Source organism: Salarias fasciatus, chromosome 12, assembly GCF_902148845.1.
Source record: "Salarias fasciatus chromosome 12, fSalaFa1.1, whole genome shotgun sequence".
NCBI classification, from domain to species: Eukaryota; Metazoa; Chordata; class Actinopteri; order Blenniiformes; family Blenniidae; genus Salarias; species Salarias fasciatus.
In genome coordinates, this window is record NC_043756.1 from 28902767 (window position 1) to 28919663 (window position 16897).

A 16897-nucleotide genomic window follows, 5' to 3' on the forward strand; every position below is an offset into this window, starting at 1 on the left:
ACCGAACCCTAACCCTAACCCTAATCCTATACTGTATGGTGGGTTATAAAGCATTATGATCATTTATGAGTCTTTATAACCACTTATAATGTGTTATACCGGGTGCTTCAAGTAAAGTGTTACCAATATTTCTTACCATTTTACTTTCCCCATTTTCACAGTTGCATAAATAAAATAACTTTACCTTTACATTTACACATTCCATTCGTGTGGGCTTAGCTGACATGGCAAGGATATAAGAACTACTAACATTACGCCACCCTCTTAAAATAATTGCGTAAGTCATTTTTTTCCGAAATTTTTTTTTTTGCCTTAATCATCTCCTCATGATGCTGGCCACCTCTGGTAAAATTGCCTACATCCTCAGTTAAACAGATCATGCCATTCTACCCCTTTAGTATAATTGCCTATATCAAGAGTGTGACTTAGGCAGTTTTATTTTGCCTAAGTCAAAAGACAATGTGACTTAGGCAATTTCAAGATGTTTCAAGATGGCGGCTGATTCAAGAAGAACAAACGTCTACACAGTTGCTGACATTATTTCTATGATTCAGGGCTCCTCTGATATTGTTAGCCAAAGATGTTTACTATAATATAAGGTAGGCTATAAAAATTGAATAATATTTCACTGTGGCAGTCGCAGAAAGAGGAGACAGACGAAGGATTTGGTGCGAGTGGAGTTTATTCTTCATACACGCCAGCGACAGCTGTTATCACAGGAAGCTCCGTCTGACAGGCTACTTCCGCCTTTATAAACCCCTCTGTCAGTGCACCACACCTCCCCACGTCACTAAACCCCGCCCCTTTGAATGTGAGAATCCTGTAATCCATTTACACCACACAGCCCCCCCGCCCCCCAACATGCAGAAGGGGGCTAGTGCCATAAGGAAAACAACAACAACAACAACAAAATTAAAAAGCGCCATCAATAATTATCTGCAGTCCCACACGGGAGGCCTAATCACATGGCCAAAATGACTGCGCACCTCCACAGGCACAAGTGCAGGAACAGCTGGTGGGGCAACTGAAGGTGCAGGGGGCACGGTGGCAGCAGCCGATTTGGGGGGACGACCCCGCTTCCGAGGCTGCGCCACCTCCATTGGCTCCTCCGGCAGAACATGCGCAGGTTTCAAGTGATCTAGCGAAACCCGGACCTGCTTCCTGACATTGTCCAAAAGAAAGTTGTTGGGCTCCGCTTCCAGGACGTGGAACGGGCCATCATAAGGAGGCTGCAGTGGGGCCCGGTGGGCATGGTGGCAAACAAATACAAACTTAGGTGCCATCAGCATCCTCGGTACAAAGGAGCGGGGGAGGCAGTGATGAGCCGGAACCGGGACAAAATGCCGACTGTCCTCCATGGAAACGAGCCGTATAACCGCTATTGACCAGGGTTCCGACGGATATGGGAGGAATTCTGCGGGAACCCGCCGCAGCTGACCCAGTACCAGCTCTGTAGAAGATGCCTGCAGATCCTCCTTCGGGGCCGAATGCAGGCCCAGCATGACCCACGGCAGCCGATCAACCCAGTTGCAGTCCGTAAGGCTGGCACTGAGAGCCGCCTTCGTGGAGCGATGGAAGCGCTCGCACAGCCCATTAGCCTGAGGGTTGAATGCCGTGGTTCGTTGCCACTGCTGTCCAGAGCTCAGAGGTGAACTGGGGGCCTCTGTCCGATGCCACATCCAGGGATGTGCCAAAACGGGCCACCCAGGTGGATATGAAATCCCGGGCCACCTCTGCTGACGTTGTCAACGCCAGCAGGACCACCTCCGGCCACCTGGTGGTCCGGTCCACCATCGTGAGGAGGTGCGTAAAGCCTCGGGAGGGGGGCAGCAGACCAACCAAGTCCAGATGGACATAGTCGAACCTCCGTTCAGGAACAAAAAACGGCCTATATGTGGCGTTGAATGTTGGCTTTCTGACACGCCACGCAGGAGACTGCCCAACTCCTGACGTCCTTCCTGAGACCTGGCCAGATAAACCTGGCCCCCGCCAGCTTCACCGATGCCCTCACCCCAGGGTGCGACAACGCATGGATAGCGTCAAACACCCGGCGGTGCAAGCCTGCAGGGACCATAGGGTGAGGCTGTCCTGTAGAGACGTCACACAGGATCGTAGTCCCATTCCCCTGAAGTGAAACGTCCAACTGTAACCCTGTGGCAGCTGTCCTGTACGCCTGGACCTCAGAATCAGCCTGCTGGTCAGCAGCCATAGCAGTGTCATCCAGCCCCAGCTGCACAGAGCCCACGTGCGCTCCGGAGAGGCAGTCAGCCACCACATTGCTTTTACCAGCTACATGATGAATGTCAATGGTAAACTCCAAGATGACAAAGAGGGGGCACTATTGTCTGGCAGACTATGGCTCACTGGTCTTGGACATGGTGAAGGTGAGGGGTTTGTGGTCCGAAAATGTGGTGAACTGCCATCCCTCCAGCAGGAACCGAAAATGGCGTACAGCGAGGAAAAGGGCCAAAAGTTCTTGGTCAAACGTGCTGCATTTCTTATCGCTGTCACGCAGTTGTTTACTGAAAAATGCCAGAGGCTGCCAGGCTCCATTTCATTAGTTTGTTAAACTTTATACCTGACAGGGTATACACAGCAAATTGTCCAGTGTTGAATTAACTCTGAAAGTGTTAAAGAGTGGTCTCATATATACACTGTTGTAGTGTTAAATCTAAGTGTTAAGATATACACTTTAAAGTGTTCATTCTAAGAATTAACACTGCACAGAGTTAAATAGGAACACTGGTCAACAGAGAGGAATATTAATATAACTCCACAGAGTGTCAGCATTAGAAAATTAACACTGGTCAGTGTTGAGACTTTAACACTACAAAAGTGTATATATGAGACCACTCTTTAACACTTTCAGAGTTAATTCAACACTGGAAAATTTGCTGTGTAGAAGGTTTAAAATTGCATAGGTCACAAAGGCATGTACAAAAATTTGCCTAAGTCATTTAATTCTCTCATGTTGCATGTTTGACTGACCTTGTGGTTTGTATGTCAACATGCATCTGTTGGAATAGCTGTTTTGATTAAGATTGTTTGTAAATATCATATATTCAACCAATGGTTCAGTTTTTTGTGTTTCCTGAAAAATCTTAAAAAATGTCTTAGGCGATATTTTAAGAAGGCATCGATAAGTAAAATAAACTCATATGTGACCTCCAAAAAACCAACTGAGTACCTAAATGTATCCAGTCATTGTTGTAATGCTGACCGAACCACAAACCAAAGAAAAAAAAAACAAATCCTTGGTGAGGTAGCGATCCCATCGTGGGTGTCATCATGAAAAAAAAAACAAAAAACAAAACCCCAGAGTTAACTCCCCTTTTTTCCTACTAACATCTTTGTTGCCTTTAACTTCAGCAGGTTCAGCTGTTTCAGTAACACACACTGAAAAACATAACATCTTATTGTCGTCAATAATGTAACACTTTGTCACAATACAGCAGGACAACCTCATCAAAATGAGGTGATGAGTGAGCACTTCACTCAGCATTCATTCTGCAAAAAGGTCGGCATCAGACCGCGGCGCGTCGTTTCTTCCTCTCCTCCCACCATCCTGTCGCTGCCATGTCTCTTTTGAGAGCTTCGTTGCCCGGCTCTGTCAGCGTTGGCGCAGCCTCCACCAGCGCAGGAGAAGTCTTCACTCCCTACTCCAGGTGAACCCTCGGCTGGCCTGGATGCCATCCCCCCCCCCCCCCCCCCCCCACCCCCCCCCTCCTCTGCAATTCTGGAGAATAATCGCAGTGGAAATCAATCAACTCTTCTTGAAACTTAACTTGTTTTTCGGCCCAAGTTTGCCGCAGCGCCACTTCCTTCAACGTATAATCCAGAAACCTAACGATAATGGAGGCCTTTGTGTTTGCAAACGACTCTTTCTTTTCTTTCTTTAAGTGTCTCAGCTCCCGGAGAACGTCCTCCATGTTCAATACTTTGCACTCGCCTCCTTTGGAAGATGGCGGCCCTTTGTTTTTCCTTTTGCTTCTTCTTGCATTTTTTGCCATTTCTCTACTCCCCTCGTATCTCTGAATGTGTTCATATTTGTCTTTGGGGATTCGGGTTCACCCTCTTTCAGTTAAGATGCCATATCACTTTACGAACTGCCGCCGATTTCCAGGGAGCTCATAGTCCGTGCATGTGTCTCACAACATGGCGTTACTGGAAGTCCAAAAGCACATTTTTATACAAACTGTCACCTGAAAGATTGTGAGAACGTGTGTTCACGATCCAGCCTCACCAGTTGTTGTTGCTGTCCACTGTTTTTCCTCTGGCTAACGTCTGTTTGAGCCAAACCTGCTCAGAGGGACAAGTCAACAGCCGCAGAGGAAACGCCGGTGTTGACGAGGGGAAGCGTCCATCTTGTTGTGTCGCTGCGATCAGCGTGAGATCTGCAGGACTTACGGTTGAGTGTGCATTAAGGGCGTGGGAGCAAAGTGCTTTACGGGGAGCTAATGAGCTGCATGTGCTTTTGAAGTCTGCGCTTCGTTCAGGCCTCGGCTTGTTAAAACTGCAGGCCGGAGACCGGGGGAGACTTTAACCTGCTCCGCAGCATCTCAGCGGGCTCACAGGTTGGCTTTGTGTGTTTAAGGCTTTTTTTAATTGAGATTTTAATCCTTTGTGCTCATCACATGGTTGGCTAGACTTAACCAGAACACCTGTCAGTAAAGAAATACCAAAGAACCAGGAAAACAGGTTCTCGGACGTTTCAAATAACCTTTCAGATTCTTTGGAACTACACATCTGTTAAGAAATGCATGATGAAAACACATGAAACCCTGCATGGGACAGATCTGTGCTCCACGGTTCAGACTGGTGTACAAATGACATTTAAAAAGGAAGAGAGACAGAGAGAGAGAGAGAGAGAGAGAGAGAGAGGCGGGCGTCTGTCTCCTCCTACATGTGAAGATGAGGAGGGAGAGGTCCGGCTCCTGTACATAAATACCAGCTGGAGGAACCTCGGCTTCACCACAGCTTCAAGGAATCACGGAGATCCAGGTACGTGCCTCAGATCACTGCAGGCTACAGGGCCGTGCTGCAGTCCATGGCCAAAGCTCATGACTGATTATTTCTCATCATTTTTGTTCTGTTTCAGCCTCCATAATTGCTCAAACAATGGCAGGTGAGAGACTCTCTTTCAGTGGTTGTTTTTGGAATCATTCCAAACCCATCAGTGATATTTCGTCCTGCCAGAACCTGAGCTTGTTTCCTCTGAGTGCAGCAGAACCTAAAGCTCATCAATTCCTAATGTGCATCTCTGCAGACGAAAGCTTTAAGAAGGAGTTCCTGAAGAGCCACAACGACTACCGGGCGGCCCACGGCGCTGAGCCGATGACCCTGAACGAGGAGCTGACGGCGGCGGCTCAGAAGTGGGCGGATCACATGCTGGAGGTGAATCAGCTTCAGCACAGCAAGACCAACGACGGCGAGAACGTCTTCTACAAGAGCAGCACAGCAACCCTCAAACTGACCGGTGGGTTTCCTTCTCAGCACCCGTCGCTGATGTGTTTCACTGCAGTGAACGTCGAAAACATGCATGTTTTATCTGAAACTGCTGCAACAGACACCGTAACTGCCCTCGAAACACCTCGAAACCAGAGAAACCAGAGGCAGGATGTGGCAGTAACTGCTGTTTCCTCACATCAGGTCCTCAGTTAGTTGTGCATCGCAGGATTTCCGGCTCTATTTTCACTCTTCAATATGTTTGATCAGCTCCCGGTGAGCTTCCTGCTCCCAGCTTTTATTGAGTTCACATCAACTTTAAGGACGTGTTGTCAAGAGTGATACGGTTTTTCACTGAGGTTCATCCCACATTCTCGTCAACATTATTCCTGGAGTGTTTATGATGTCGATGAGATTCAAAAACTACAAGAAAGCAGAGAAACTGGGCATTATTGTGTCTTATTGTGACGGCCCGTATAGAGCTCTGCAGTACAGTGGCTCAATCCCAGCTCCAATCCAGAAGCTTCTAAATTAAAGTAATTTACAAGTAATTTAAAGATTTTTAGCACTTCCGCTGGTTTAAGCGGTGAGTGAGCGACAGGGACCTCCACACCCAGGGAGTGCAACATTATGCAGCCTGTGGTGAGGAGAGGCTGTGTGCACGTCTCCCAGGTCCTGAACTTTGTTAGTTTTCTGAATTTCTTCCCTGATGAAGAACGTTTGGACTCCTCTGATCAGAGTCATGTTTCCTTTTCAGACATGGCCAACTGTGTATCTGTGTTGTGTGTGTGTGTGTGTGTATAGTTATACAAAAATTATCTATTTTGCAAAAATCTGGTTTCATAAAATCAAAATATATTAATCTAGATTATTGACAAGGGTTTGTCTTTATGTATGTGACTAGATAGAGTTTGTTGTTTTTGTATGTGTCTGTATTTAGTGTTTATTTTCACATCTCCAGAGCAAATTAATAATAAACAATAAATAAGTTACTGTAAATGTGAGGTGATTCCCACTTTTTCAGGGTTTCCTTCTTCGTGTCAGACCACCAGAACCGCTGTGTTGAACACACCTAAACTTTCCTTGATTGAAGCTTTATTTTTACAGCAAACCTCCTGCATTATATTCACAAATTGTTTGTTTGAGGCCAGTTTCTTCTGTGGCCACGCAGGGAAAGAAGCCGTGGATTCATGGTACGCAGAGATCAAAGATTACAACTTCAAGAATCCTGGATTCCAAGGCAACACTGGTAGGAAAAGCAGAAGGAAAGCAGGCGTAGGCTTTGAATGTGACGTGAAGAGCAACAGCTGAGCTCCTGGAATGTGATTCGGTCCGCAGGTCACTTCACCCAGGTGGTGTGGAAGTCGAGCACCGAGCTGGGCGTGGGCATGGCGACCGACGGCAACACAGCCTTCGTGGTGGGCCAGTACCGCCCGGCGGGCAACATCAGCAACCCCGGGTACTTCCAGGACAACGTCTCCCCAAAAGGTAAAGTATCGCTGCAGGGTGAGGAGCGTTTTGAGGAGGAAAAAGGATTTGTGTCTTTTCTCAGTCTTAAAAGATGCAGCAAAAACTGAGCTCTCCAGCAGAGTCGGGTCTTCAGTTCGACTCGAATGTCGATCAGTGAAATTTGAAGAATTTGAATTCTGAAGTACAACTCTGTGGTTCTTATTTACTAGTTTTTTTTTTTTTAATCAAAAACAGAAGACACGTTTGTAATTAACTCTCCAAGAATACCTGTGAATTTTGAATAATTTACCATAAATATGACCAAAGCCTTTTTAAAATTGTGATTACAATGTGTTGATGTAGAATTATGAATAAAAAATGACATGAATCCATTTTGAAATATATCAAAATGAGGAAATTATAAATACTTTCTGGATGCATTCTATACACATATGCAAGTGAAAATACATAGAAATGTACAATAACTGTTTTTTATCAGAAAAAATATCAGGTTAGCATTTAATTGCTCATTTTCTTAATGAATGTTCTGCCTTCAAGCTAACTTCTGTCAGTTTATATCCACTTTGTCATCAAACTAAAGTGCAGACAAGTGGAAATCGTTTGCTCTAACTGTTAATCTCACAGTCAAACACAGCTGTTTCTGTTGGATCTGAGTTCTTTTACTTCACTCTCTGGGAAAAGCCTACATTTCCATGTTAATGCTGGGAAAATGACTCTGGGGCCTTTTCTTTAACCGGGGGTCCAGGACCAAGGTCTCTGTGCACCTGTGTGGGATGCATGCAGGGTTCTCTGTATTTTACGAGCTTTGATTCAGATGCTACATTTTCAATCACAGAGGGACAAACTTTCTTTGCCTTTCAGCCTAACCTGGATTTCATCTTCTGGGAGGTGAGCCTGCCCATCGCTGACCCCTCCTGGACCTCCCCCTCCGTGCAGACTCCCTGCCTGGTGCCTCTGGTGCTGGGAGCTCACTCTTGCATGCCTTACCATGTATCTAATGTCACTTTCCGGATTAAAAGCTGTGCATTTTATAGCCGGCAGAGAGGCGGCTGCAGCAGACAGCAGCTCTGCGCCGAAGACAGAAGTGAAGCCTGAGAAGGAGAAAAGCTGCACGCTGCTGTAGATCTTCTCCTGACACCTTCTCACACACGTTTCTGTAAAATTATGTCGTCTGAAAAAGCATCACTTGAATAAAACGTTTTATCACCTGAAATTTACTTTGTAATATTGATTGAATAAGATCATATTTTATATACGCTCAACTAAATTCAATACAGATTCGGTAGAGCATCTTATCTTTGATTACTTTTCCATTTTATCCTATTTTGTTTGTTATTCTTTACTTTTTTTGTGTCAGCCAGCCTCAACTACAAAATATTACCATGTCATGTAAAATGTATTGGTATCATAATCAAGAATTCTTGAATCCTGAGTATTTTGATTAAAGAAATCTGCTGGTGTTGCAGTTCCACTGATGACCAGACGATGGCGCCAGTCCAACAGTTTCAAGTCATATGAACAATTATATTAAAGATCAGCTGAACCTTAGCTCCCTCTGATGATGTGTATGAAATGACTCATTATTTTCACATCCTTTATAAGATAAAAAAAACAGGTTATTGGAGAAGTTGAGTCCATCTTCAAAGATGCAACAAATAAACGGAAAATGAAAATAAGCAAAATATGATATTAGTACAAAACTGTCACAATCAAAAGATCTTTTTCACAGAGTAAATAAAACTCTGGCTTCAGTTAACAACCCCAGTAGCGATAAACTCCACTGTGGCCTTTTTTGTTATGTGAGGTTGTCAAGTAACATAAAGGTTTCTGAGGGAAAAGCAGACTGGCAGAAGAGAGCTGGTTTTAATTGGGAGCATGTCATCAGCAGCCCAATGAGGAAAAATCCCAACATAAACAAGAAAAGACACATGAAGTAGACAGAAAAACCCAACCTGTGCCTTCACAATGAGCCACTTCCTCCCACCATCACATCACTTCCTGCTCCTGCCTCTGGATGCTGAGCTCTGCCTCCCAATTCTGACGGGTCTACACAGGGCCTCTAAAGCTTTATTTACAGTTTTTCTCCATTGTTTTGGCTCATTTCTTGAAACAGAGATTACATTTTAAAAATCTCTCCCAAAACTCGAAGACACCCTTCTTCCCTATGTGAATAGTCAGTGCCAGCAAAACCCAAAGGTCCTTCTCAACAGCTCTGGCTCAATTCTCCAAACAGACCGGACGCTCTCAACACTCTTGGTTCTCTTGTGAAGAAAAACAAACAAAAAAACCCTGGATGGTTCAGTTCAACACCACGGTTCACCTGTCAAACCTCAGATCTCTTCCAAAACAGTTCACTCAGGTGGAAAAACTACATTTCTTTTTCAAACAAATGGTCAGTGTCTTGAAAATGCTTTGTCCTTTTGGTATTGTGTGGCTCTGAGAGTCAATATGTTTAGATGTTCTGTCGTTAAGGCAGAGGAACACTGAAATATTCCTCCTCTACCTTCCAGTCTGAGCCCAGTCCTTCGTTCACAATGGTTACCGTGCTGTTCTTTTTTGGGTTGTTTAGCTAGCAGAATACATATTGTATAAGAAAATGAAGAAAAAAGTAGTTTACAGTAAGAAGAATCTTCAAGTTTTGATTCATACTTCCAAGGAAATTTTTATCATTTTTATTCACACATAATGTAGCTTCCATCCACCAGAGTTCAACATACTGTAAAATAAACACCAACAAAAAAGGAAAAATTGTATGTCACCTGCAGTGCTGTAAATGAAGCTGGAGTTTCATAGCTCACTCTCTTCACCCTCCTGACTGTCCTCCTCACTCTCATGTAAACAAACCCATATCTGGTATTCATGGTATTAAAGTGTGTTTTTGACTAATTCTGACAGCTAAACAGATGGTTTTGCAGATGATGACTGATACAATGAAATGATGCTGATATGTTTTGGAGAGAAAAACCATTAGACTGAAAATCAATCAATCACTTCAGATCAGCATGATCTATTCACTTGGAAATTGTGCTAAATCTAGCCTGACTGTGCTTAATCACTTGCAGGGATATTCTGAGTGATTGACACATAGACTATGATATTTATAATGTAATGAAATGAATAAGAAACATCTTTCTGTTGAGAACAGTTTCAGAGTAGTTTGGACATTGGTCCATGTTGTTTTGAGAATGTAATTTCTCTTTCAAGAAATGAGTCAAATCAATGGAGAGAAACTAACAGTTGAACGAAATTCCTCTTCTTTAAAAGATAAGTTCGGTTTAAACAGTTTTCACGTTGTTTATAGAACGAAGTAGAACAATATCCTCACCCAGAAGTGTTTTCTGATCCGATAAGTGGTTCTGGAGAAATTTAGATTTAATTTCCACTCGCTGCCTGAGGTCCTCCAACCAAAACTTGGTTCCCCGCACATGTTTCAAAACTGGAGGGGATAGATCATTTAAGGCAGTGGCACCGCGTCTCTGGAACGAGCTTCCCTGCTCGCTCAGGTCTCTGGACAATGTTGATTCTTTTAAAAAGCAGCTAAAGACCTTTTTCTTTGAACAAGCCTTTTAGCCTGTATGGTACCGTTTTTATCTTGTGTATCTATTTGTTTTCTGGCCTGCATGGTACTGTTTTATCTTGCATATTTATGTTATTTTAGTGATTGTATTTTTTGTATTTTGTACAGATTATTTCTATGTGAAGCACTTTGTGACCCTGGTCTGGGAAAAGTGCTATACAAATAAAGCTTACTTACTTACTTAGATCCAAAGTCAAGCTGCAGACCTCCATATACTGTTAGCCAATGGAGCATGTGTGGCGCCGGCTCCCAAAACGGCTTTAATTGTCCAAAAACTCATTAGTTTCACCAATATTTCCTCATGGTCCGCTCTCGCCTCTCCTCCACCACAGCCCGGGGTCGCCAGATACATGCTGTTGTGGTTTTACACATCTCTGAAGTGAATACGGTGATCAGGACGGAAACTGAAGTGAATTCACCAAGAGACACAGTAGGTGTGGGGTCGGGTAGATGTTTGCGGTTCAGAGATCTTCTTCTTCTTCTTTGGAGCTGTGGTGACCAACAACCTAGGTGCACAGCGCCACCTGCTGTGTCTCTTGGTGAATGTACTTCAGTTTACATCCTAATCGCCATATTCACTTCAGAGATCTGTAAAACCGCAACAGCATGTATTTTTTGCGACACCGGGCTGTGGTGGAGGAGAGGCTGAGGGACCATGAGGAAATACTGGTGAAAGTAATGAGTTTTTTGGACGATTAAAGCCGTTTTGGGAGCCGGCGCCACACTTGCCCCATTATCTAACAGTATACAGATGTCTGCAGCTCAACTTTGGATCTAAAATTCTCCCGAAGCACTTACTGGATCAGAAAACCCTTCTGGGTGAGTATATTGTTCTACTTGGTTCTATAAACAATATGAAAACTGTTTAAACCGAACTTATCCTTTAAGCATCCAGACAGAACTTGACTTTTAAATAAAATATTCTGGCAATACAAACAAATCAGTATTGAGGTGCTTTCCTGTCCAATGACACTCAACACACTGGGAGGGACCTGGTGTTTCTTAATCCAGCCTGTCAGACAGACATACTGTAACTTTAATGTGTTTGCATCACTATTCTATTGACAGTATCACCAGAAGAGTCAGCAATTTTGTATCATACGGTCATGTGGAAGCATCTCATGGTATTTTCAGGCACAGCGGTCATTGAAGTTTGCACTTTCTACCATCAAGCAGCAGTGGATTTTCTCGTAAGTATCCAGAGAACTCAAAGCTGAAATAAATGTAGCCTACATTGTTTTTGTAAATGCAGAGGGGAACTGTCTCCAAACCAATTTTTTTTTTAATATGTAATGATTACAACCTGACCAACTGAAATGAGCACTCAAAAAAAAAAAAAAAAAAAAAGAGCAAAACTCCCTGGCCTGACATTATGGATTTTGTCTGATTTCAACTTTTTGAAGTATAATGGGTCATTTGATCATTTCTTGGATACCTTTTGTTTTCTTCAGCCTTTCCTCTGGAATCCCAGAAATCACTCGAATTAAACTGTTACACTGGAGTGTTTAACAGCAATAAAAACAGTTTGAAACAGAACCAAGTGGGTTGGAAGAATGGCCAAAACCAGTTATGATTTGAGGCACTGCAGCTTCAATCTGAAGAAAGACAACTTTACAAAGGCTGTAAACAAATGGTGACATTTTATTGAGTACAAACACTGGGTATTCATACAGAAATGAAACAGACGAGGAGAAGACGTGATGAGTGGAGACAGCTCAGGCTCGAGCCGGGTGGGAAGACAGTTTATTGAGGATCTTTAGCAAAAATATAAAACCCCACACTGGACTCTGGACTCATCGGGTTGGGAAAATCTTCTCTTGACACAGGCCACATTTATAGCTGGATGGAGGTGCTGAGGAGCAGGTTCTACTCCCGAAGCCCCTGGCGGGGCAGGAGGAGGCCTGAGGGCTTTAGAAGCACTTGCGGTGGACGATGGAGGGGCCGGACTCATCGTACTCCTGCTTGCTGATCCACATCTGCTGGAAAGTGGAGAGGGAGGCCAGGATGGAGCCACCGATCCACACCGAGTACTTCCTCTCTGGGGGGGCGATGATCTGGAGAGGGGGAGGAAAGAATAGAGATCAAACTCAAAAACTTGCACCATCAGTTTTCCACAGGTCAATAGGACAGGGCGATCAAACCCATGCATTCATTTTAAGGTTCTAGATTTCATACACGGTCCAAGTTAAATTGAGCAAGAACATGCTGGAAAAACAATTATTCAGATGGGTACCTTGATTTTCATGGTGGGCGGGGCCAGAGCGGTGATCTCCTTCTGCATGCGGTCAGCGATGCCGGGGTACATGGTGGTGCCTCCGGACAGCACGGTGTTGGCGTACAGGTCCTTACGGATGTCCACGTCGCACTTCATGATGCTGTTGTAGGTCGTCTCGTGGATGCCGGCCGACTCCATTCCTGAGAGGAGACCGAGTGGTTAGTCCACAGAGCTCCAAGTGCCCCCTCCTCAGAGACGGTTTCCCGGTCTGCGTACACACCGAGGAAAGAAGGCTGGAAGAGCGCCTCGGGGCAGCGGAACCGCTCGTTGCCGATGGTGATGACCTGTCCGTCGGGGAGCTCGTAGCTCTTCTCCAGGCTAGAAGACGAGGCCGCCGTCTGCATCTCCTGCTCGAAGTCCAGGGCTACGTAGGCCAGCTTCTCCTTGATGTCACGCACGATCTCACGCTCAGCTGCAGAGCACAGGATACATGGTTCAAGTCCCAGAAACAGACTGAAAGTTCAGGGGGGGAATTCCTCCAGATGTCCTGAAATCACCCTGAACAACCCGAGCTGCTGCACCAAGTAAACCCACATCTTAATTCAAAACTCCTGCATCAACTACAAATGTTGCTTTTTCATTTCTCCTCAATGTACTGAAGCAAACTGAAGCTTCAGCTTTAACATAACCCGTCTATCTGAAGACAAACTTCAATTTCATTCCGTCCCAGCCTCAGGAGTGATGAAAGCCGGGTGTGTGGAGTTTGTACCAGTGGTGGTGAAGCTGTAGCCTCTCTCGGTGAGGATCTTCATCAGGTAGTCCGTCAGATCTCGTCCGGCCAGGTCCAGACGCAGGATGGCGTGGGGCAGAGCGTAGCCCTCGTAGATGGGCACGGTGTGGCTGACGCCATCACCAGAGTCCAGCACGATACCTGTGGGAAGCAAACTACTCAGTGAAAATGAAAAAGGTACATGAACGCCACAGCTGCAGTTCCTCTGATGCTGCTCTAAGAAAATGAGGCGGACTCTCCAGGTCCTGCAGGTTCAACCTGTTTCTGCTTCAACACAGCTGCTCATCAGCTTCCTGGAGCTTCATGAGGACACACTCATCCCAGTCTGGTATGTTATGCAGGAATGTGGACCTCTAAGTCCAGCAGAGGGCCACATGGTTCTCACCTGTAGTACGACCAGAGGCATACAGAGACAGGACGGCCTGGATGGCCACATACATGGCGGGAGTGTTGAAGGTCTCGAACATGATCTGCAACAAGAAGCGACCATGTGTCAGCTGAAATATCATGGAAACAGGTGGCGTGTCTGAGGCTTGACTGGGTAACTGCTGCTTTGAGGCCTGAACACACCTGGGTCATCTTCTCCCTGTTGGCTTTGGGGTTGAGGGGGGCCTCGGTCAGCAGGACGGGGTGCTCCTCTGGGGCCACACGCAACTCGTTGTAGAAAGTGTGATGCCAGATCTGCAGGACGGAGCAGCAGTTTAGCTTCACCGACTCTTACCAGCCTTACAGAGTCCAACCCTTGACCCAGAGAGACACTCGAGTCTCAGCCATTACATTCAAGAGTCAAACGTCCTCTGAAGAGACCGACGGTTCATTTTTGAGGATCACACTGAAACACTGCAGCTCTGCTCAAGGGTCATTTAGTTTGAAACATCCATACTTTCCCTATGAGGCACCTTGAATATGAAATAAAGCATTTCTTTACTCTTGTTATTTTCTCTATATGAATAATTAGAAACTGAAAATATCAAAGGATTAAGAAAACACTAATATTCACACACCAATTCACGCAGGCTCAGTCTAGATCATTTTCTAAGCGCAACTGCCGAAGCTTTGCACTGCTAGAAGAGCTTTAATACATGAAGCATCTCTCTATATTCAAATGATTACTTGTCATGAACTTGTCTTTCCTCCTTCTCTGAACCTTCCGGCAAAATCCTAGTCTGATGGGAGCAGGAAGCACTGATCAGGAACTTTGTCTACAGGTTGTTCAGTTCTGCATTCCTCACAAGCATCTGAACACAGATCATTTCTACCTCTGGAACTTTCAGTCAAGCGTTGGAATGCGAGTTATGGACCCGACACTGAAGACATCCTGAAGCTGCAATCTTGCTCTCAGCCAGTCTGATCTTCAGAACTCAGCTGCACATGCAGAGCCAGGCCGTCTCAAACCTGCAGCTCGCTCACCTTCTCCATGTCGTCCCAGTTGGTGACGATGCCGTGCTCGATGGGGTACTTCAGGGTCAGGATGCCTCTCTTGCTCTGGGCCTCGTCTCCCACGTAGCTGTCCTTCTGTCCCATTCCCACCATCACACCCTGGACACACCAAAACAAACCCCTTCAGTCTGGTGCCTCAGTGCTGAGACAGCCGAGCAGTGTCGGAGGGAGGGGGTCCGTACCTGGTGCCTGGGTCGGCCCACGATGGAGGGGAAGACGGCTCTGGGGGCGTCGTCCCCGGCGAAACCGGCCTTGCACATACCGGAGCCGTTGTCCACGACGAGGGCGGCGATTTCATCATCCATGTCTGAAAGGAGAGGGTTGGGTTAACGCGACAAGCTGCAGGCTGGGTTCGTCATCCGCAGGCTGGGTGCGGCCGCCAACACGCAGTCACACCGGTTTGACTTCACCGGCAGACCTCGAGCGCCAATCAGCTTCAGGGCCTTTCAGACAAGTTCAGACAACTCAAACATTCCTTGCCGAGACGCCCAGGGGCGGAGCTAAAACACGGGGACCTAGTTTTAAGAGATGCCAATCGTTGTGTAAAGTTTCCACCTGTCATTGTGTAATCATAGGAATGAAAATCCAAGCCGACAGCTCAGAGAGACAGGAAGTGACAGAGCAGATTCTGATTTCCCTTGTCAGACAGTGTTCTCACTGTAAAAACTAAAGTTAATGCATCATCTGAGAGAGCTGACCATCCCAACAGCGCTACAGCACAGAAGCTGTGAAGGAGCCTGTCAAATAGTTTTTAAGAACTGCACTGAAGATGTTGATTAAGAGAACAGTGTGACCAGCTCATACTTAAGCCAACAGAGGAAGATGAACACATCTTTATTAGGACGAACTAAAACTTGCAAAAAAACCCAAAAGTTGTCTCCCAACATTAACTCCCCTCCCTGACGTTACCTGGACCCACCCCTGCAGTTCATCACTGAGGATTTGAGCCTTAGTGGATTCCACTCAGTTTCCACTTCCAGCAGATTAAATGGAAATATGGTTTCCACTCATTCCAGTCCAACCTGGAAGAGTCGCTGTGTCCTCTGGTCTCAAACTGATCACAGAATTCCACTTTCTTCACATTGTAGTTCAGAATTGTTCTCAATCTTTAATAGATGCCCGTTACAGTAATTATACTTTAAGACCTTTACGTTTCTCCCGTTTTTTTTTTTTTAGAAAGTGCATTTCAGCACTTAAACATCAGTAAATCAGCTTTATGGGGTATTTACAACCGATTAAACCAGTGAAAGAATCCATTTACCAAATAGACTAAAGTGAATAAATTAATGAATGAGCGCCACCGCCCTGCGGTTTAATTTACAAGCAGAACAGCAGAAGTCAGACTTCCTGAACATCACAGGCTGCATGTTTGAAGACTCTGTGTACAAAATGTACAAGTCATGGATGAGGTGAAGTGAGGGAAACAAAGCAGCTTTTTTTTTTAAAGAGCAGAGAGGAAAACAGCAGTTTCGTCCGTGTGAAACGGGCAGCAGGAGACAGACGGAGGGTGTGAGAGCTGCTCGTACCTGTGCAGGTGAGTGAGGGGTGTGTCCGGAGGTGAAGTCCTGCAGGTGTGTTTCTGCCCCGGCGGTGTCCTTGAATGCAGCATCGCGAGCATCGAACGCGCCTCTTTTATGTCCGCGCTCGCGACGCTGCGGCTCGTCTCCATAAAAGGTAAGGTTGTGACAGGGGCCGCTCTGATTGGTCCAGGTGAGCGGGCTCCCGCAGGTGTGCTCGGCTGGCCTCCTGATTGACTGCAGGAAGCATCCTTCACGTGCAGGACGGCCCGAAATCCTCCGCTGCAGGAATGGAGGCCTGTGATTGGCTGCCTGCTGCAGGTTTGCCTGCATTTCGTTCCTTTTTAGGTTCCCTGTCAAGAAACTGGCTGCATTCTTCTGAAACTCTGAAATTAAACTTTTCTGAATTCTTGTAAAAGTGAGATGGAGCAGGAACATTGGTT

General features: G+C 45.6%; 2 protein-coding genes across 2 annotated transcripts; one reads left to right on the forward strand and one right to left on the reverse strand.

Annotated features, from left to right (window-relative positions):
* The first annotated feature begins 3734 nt into the window (after window positions 1-3734).
* On the forward strand, window positions 3735-8347 carry LOC115398719 (Golgi-associated plant pathogenesis-related protein 1). The gene is made up of 6 exons (XM_030105635.1): window positions 3735-5001; window positions 5099-5125; window positions 5267-5476; window positions 6617-6694; window positions 6784-6933; window positions 7777-8347. Exons 1-6 carry the CDS (start codon window positions 4761-4763, stop codon window positions 7779-7781), a joined length of 711 nt encoding a protein of 236 aa, XP_029961495.1. The 5' UTR covers window positions 3735-4760; the 3' UTR covers window positions 7782-8347.
* Window positions 8348-12113: 3766 nt separating this feature from the next.
* Window positions 12114-16620, reverse strand: LOC115398691 (actin, non-muscle 6.2). The gene is made up of 9 exons (XM_030105598.1): window positions 16464-16620; window positions 15120-15244; window positions 14908-15036; window positions 14068-14178; window positions 13883-13967; window positions 13477-13638; window positions 12988-13179; window positions 12726-12907; window positions 12114-12546 (listed from the first exon to the last, which is right to left on the reverse strand). The coding sequence occupies exons 2-9, from the start codon at window positions 15240-15242 to the stop codon at window positions 12403-12405; spliced, it is 1128 nt and encodes a 375-aa protein (XP_029961458.1). The 5' UTR covers window positions 15243-15244; window positions 16464-16620; the 3' UTR covers window positions 12114-12402.
* Between the last annotated feature and the right edge of the window lie 277 nt (window positions 16621-16897).

Excerpts from the sequence above, each read along its gene's own strand:
- LOC115398719 (XM_030105635.1), top strand. The coding sequence starts at position 4,761 with ATGATGAAAACACATGAAACCCTGCATGGGACAGATCTGTGCTCCACG. Across the intron at positions 5,002-5,098 it reads AAGGAATCACGGAGATCCAG|CCTCCATAATTGCTCAAACA; the intron begins GTACGTGCCTCA and ends GTTCTGTTTCAG. Across the intron at positions 5,477-6,616 it reads AGCAACCCTCAAACTGACCG|GGAAAGAAGCCGTGGATTCA; the intron begins GTGGGTTTCCTT and ends GTGGCCACGCAG.
- LOC115398691 (XM_030105598.1), bottom strand. The coding sequence starts at position 15,242 with ATGGATGATGAAATCGCCGCCCTCGTCGTGGACAACGGCTCCGGTATG. Across the intron at positions 15,037-15,119 it reads TGGGCCGACCCAGGCACCAG|GGTGTGATGGTGGGAATGGG; the intron begins GTACGGACCCCC and ends TGGTGTGTCCAG. Across the intron at positions 13,180-13,476 it reads CTACAGCTTCACCACCACTG|CTGAGCGTGAGATCGTGCGT; the intron begins GTACAAACTCCA and ends TGTGCTCTGCAG.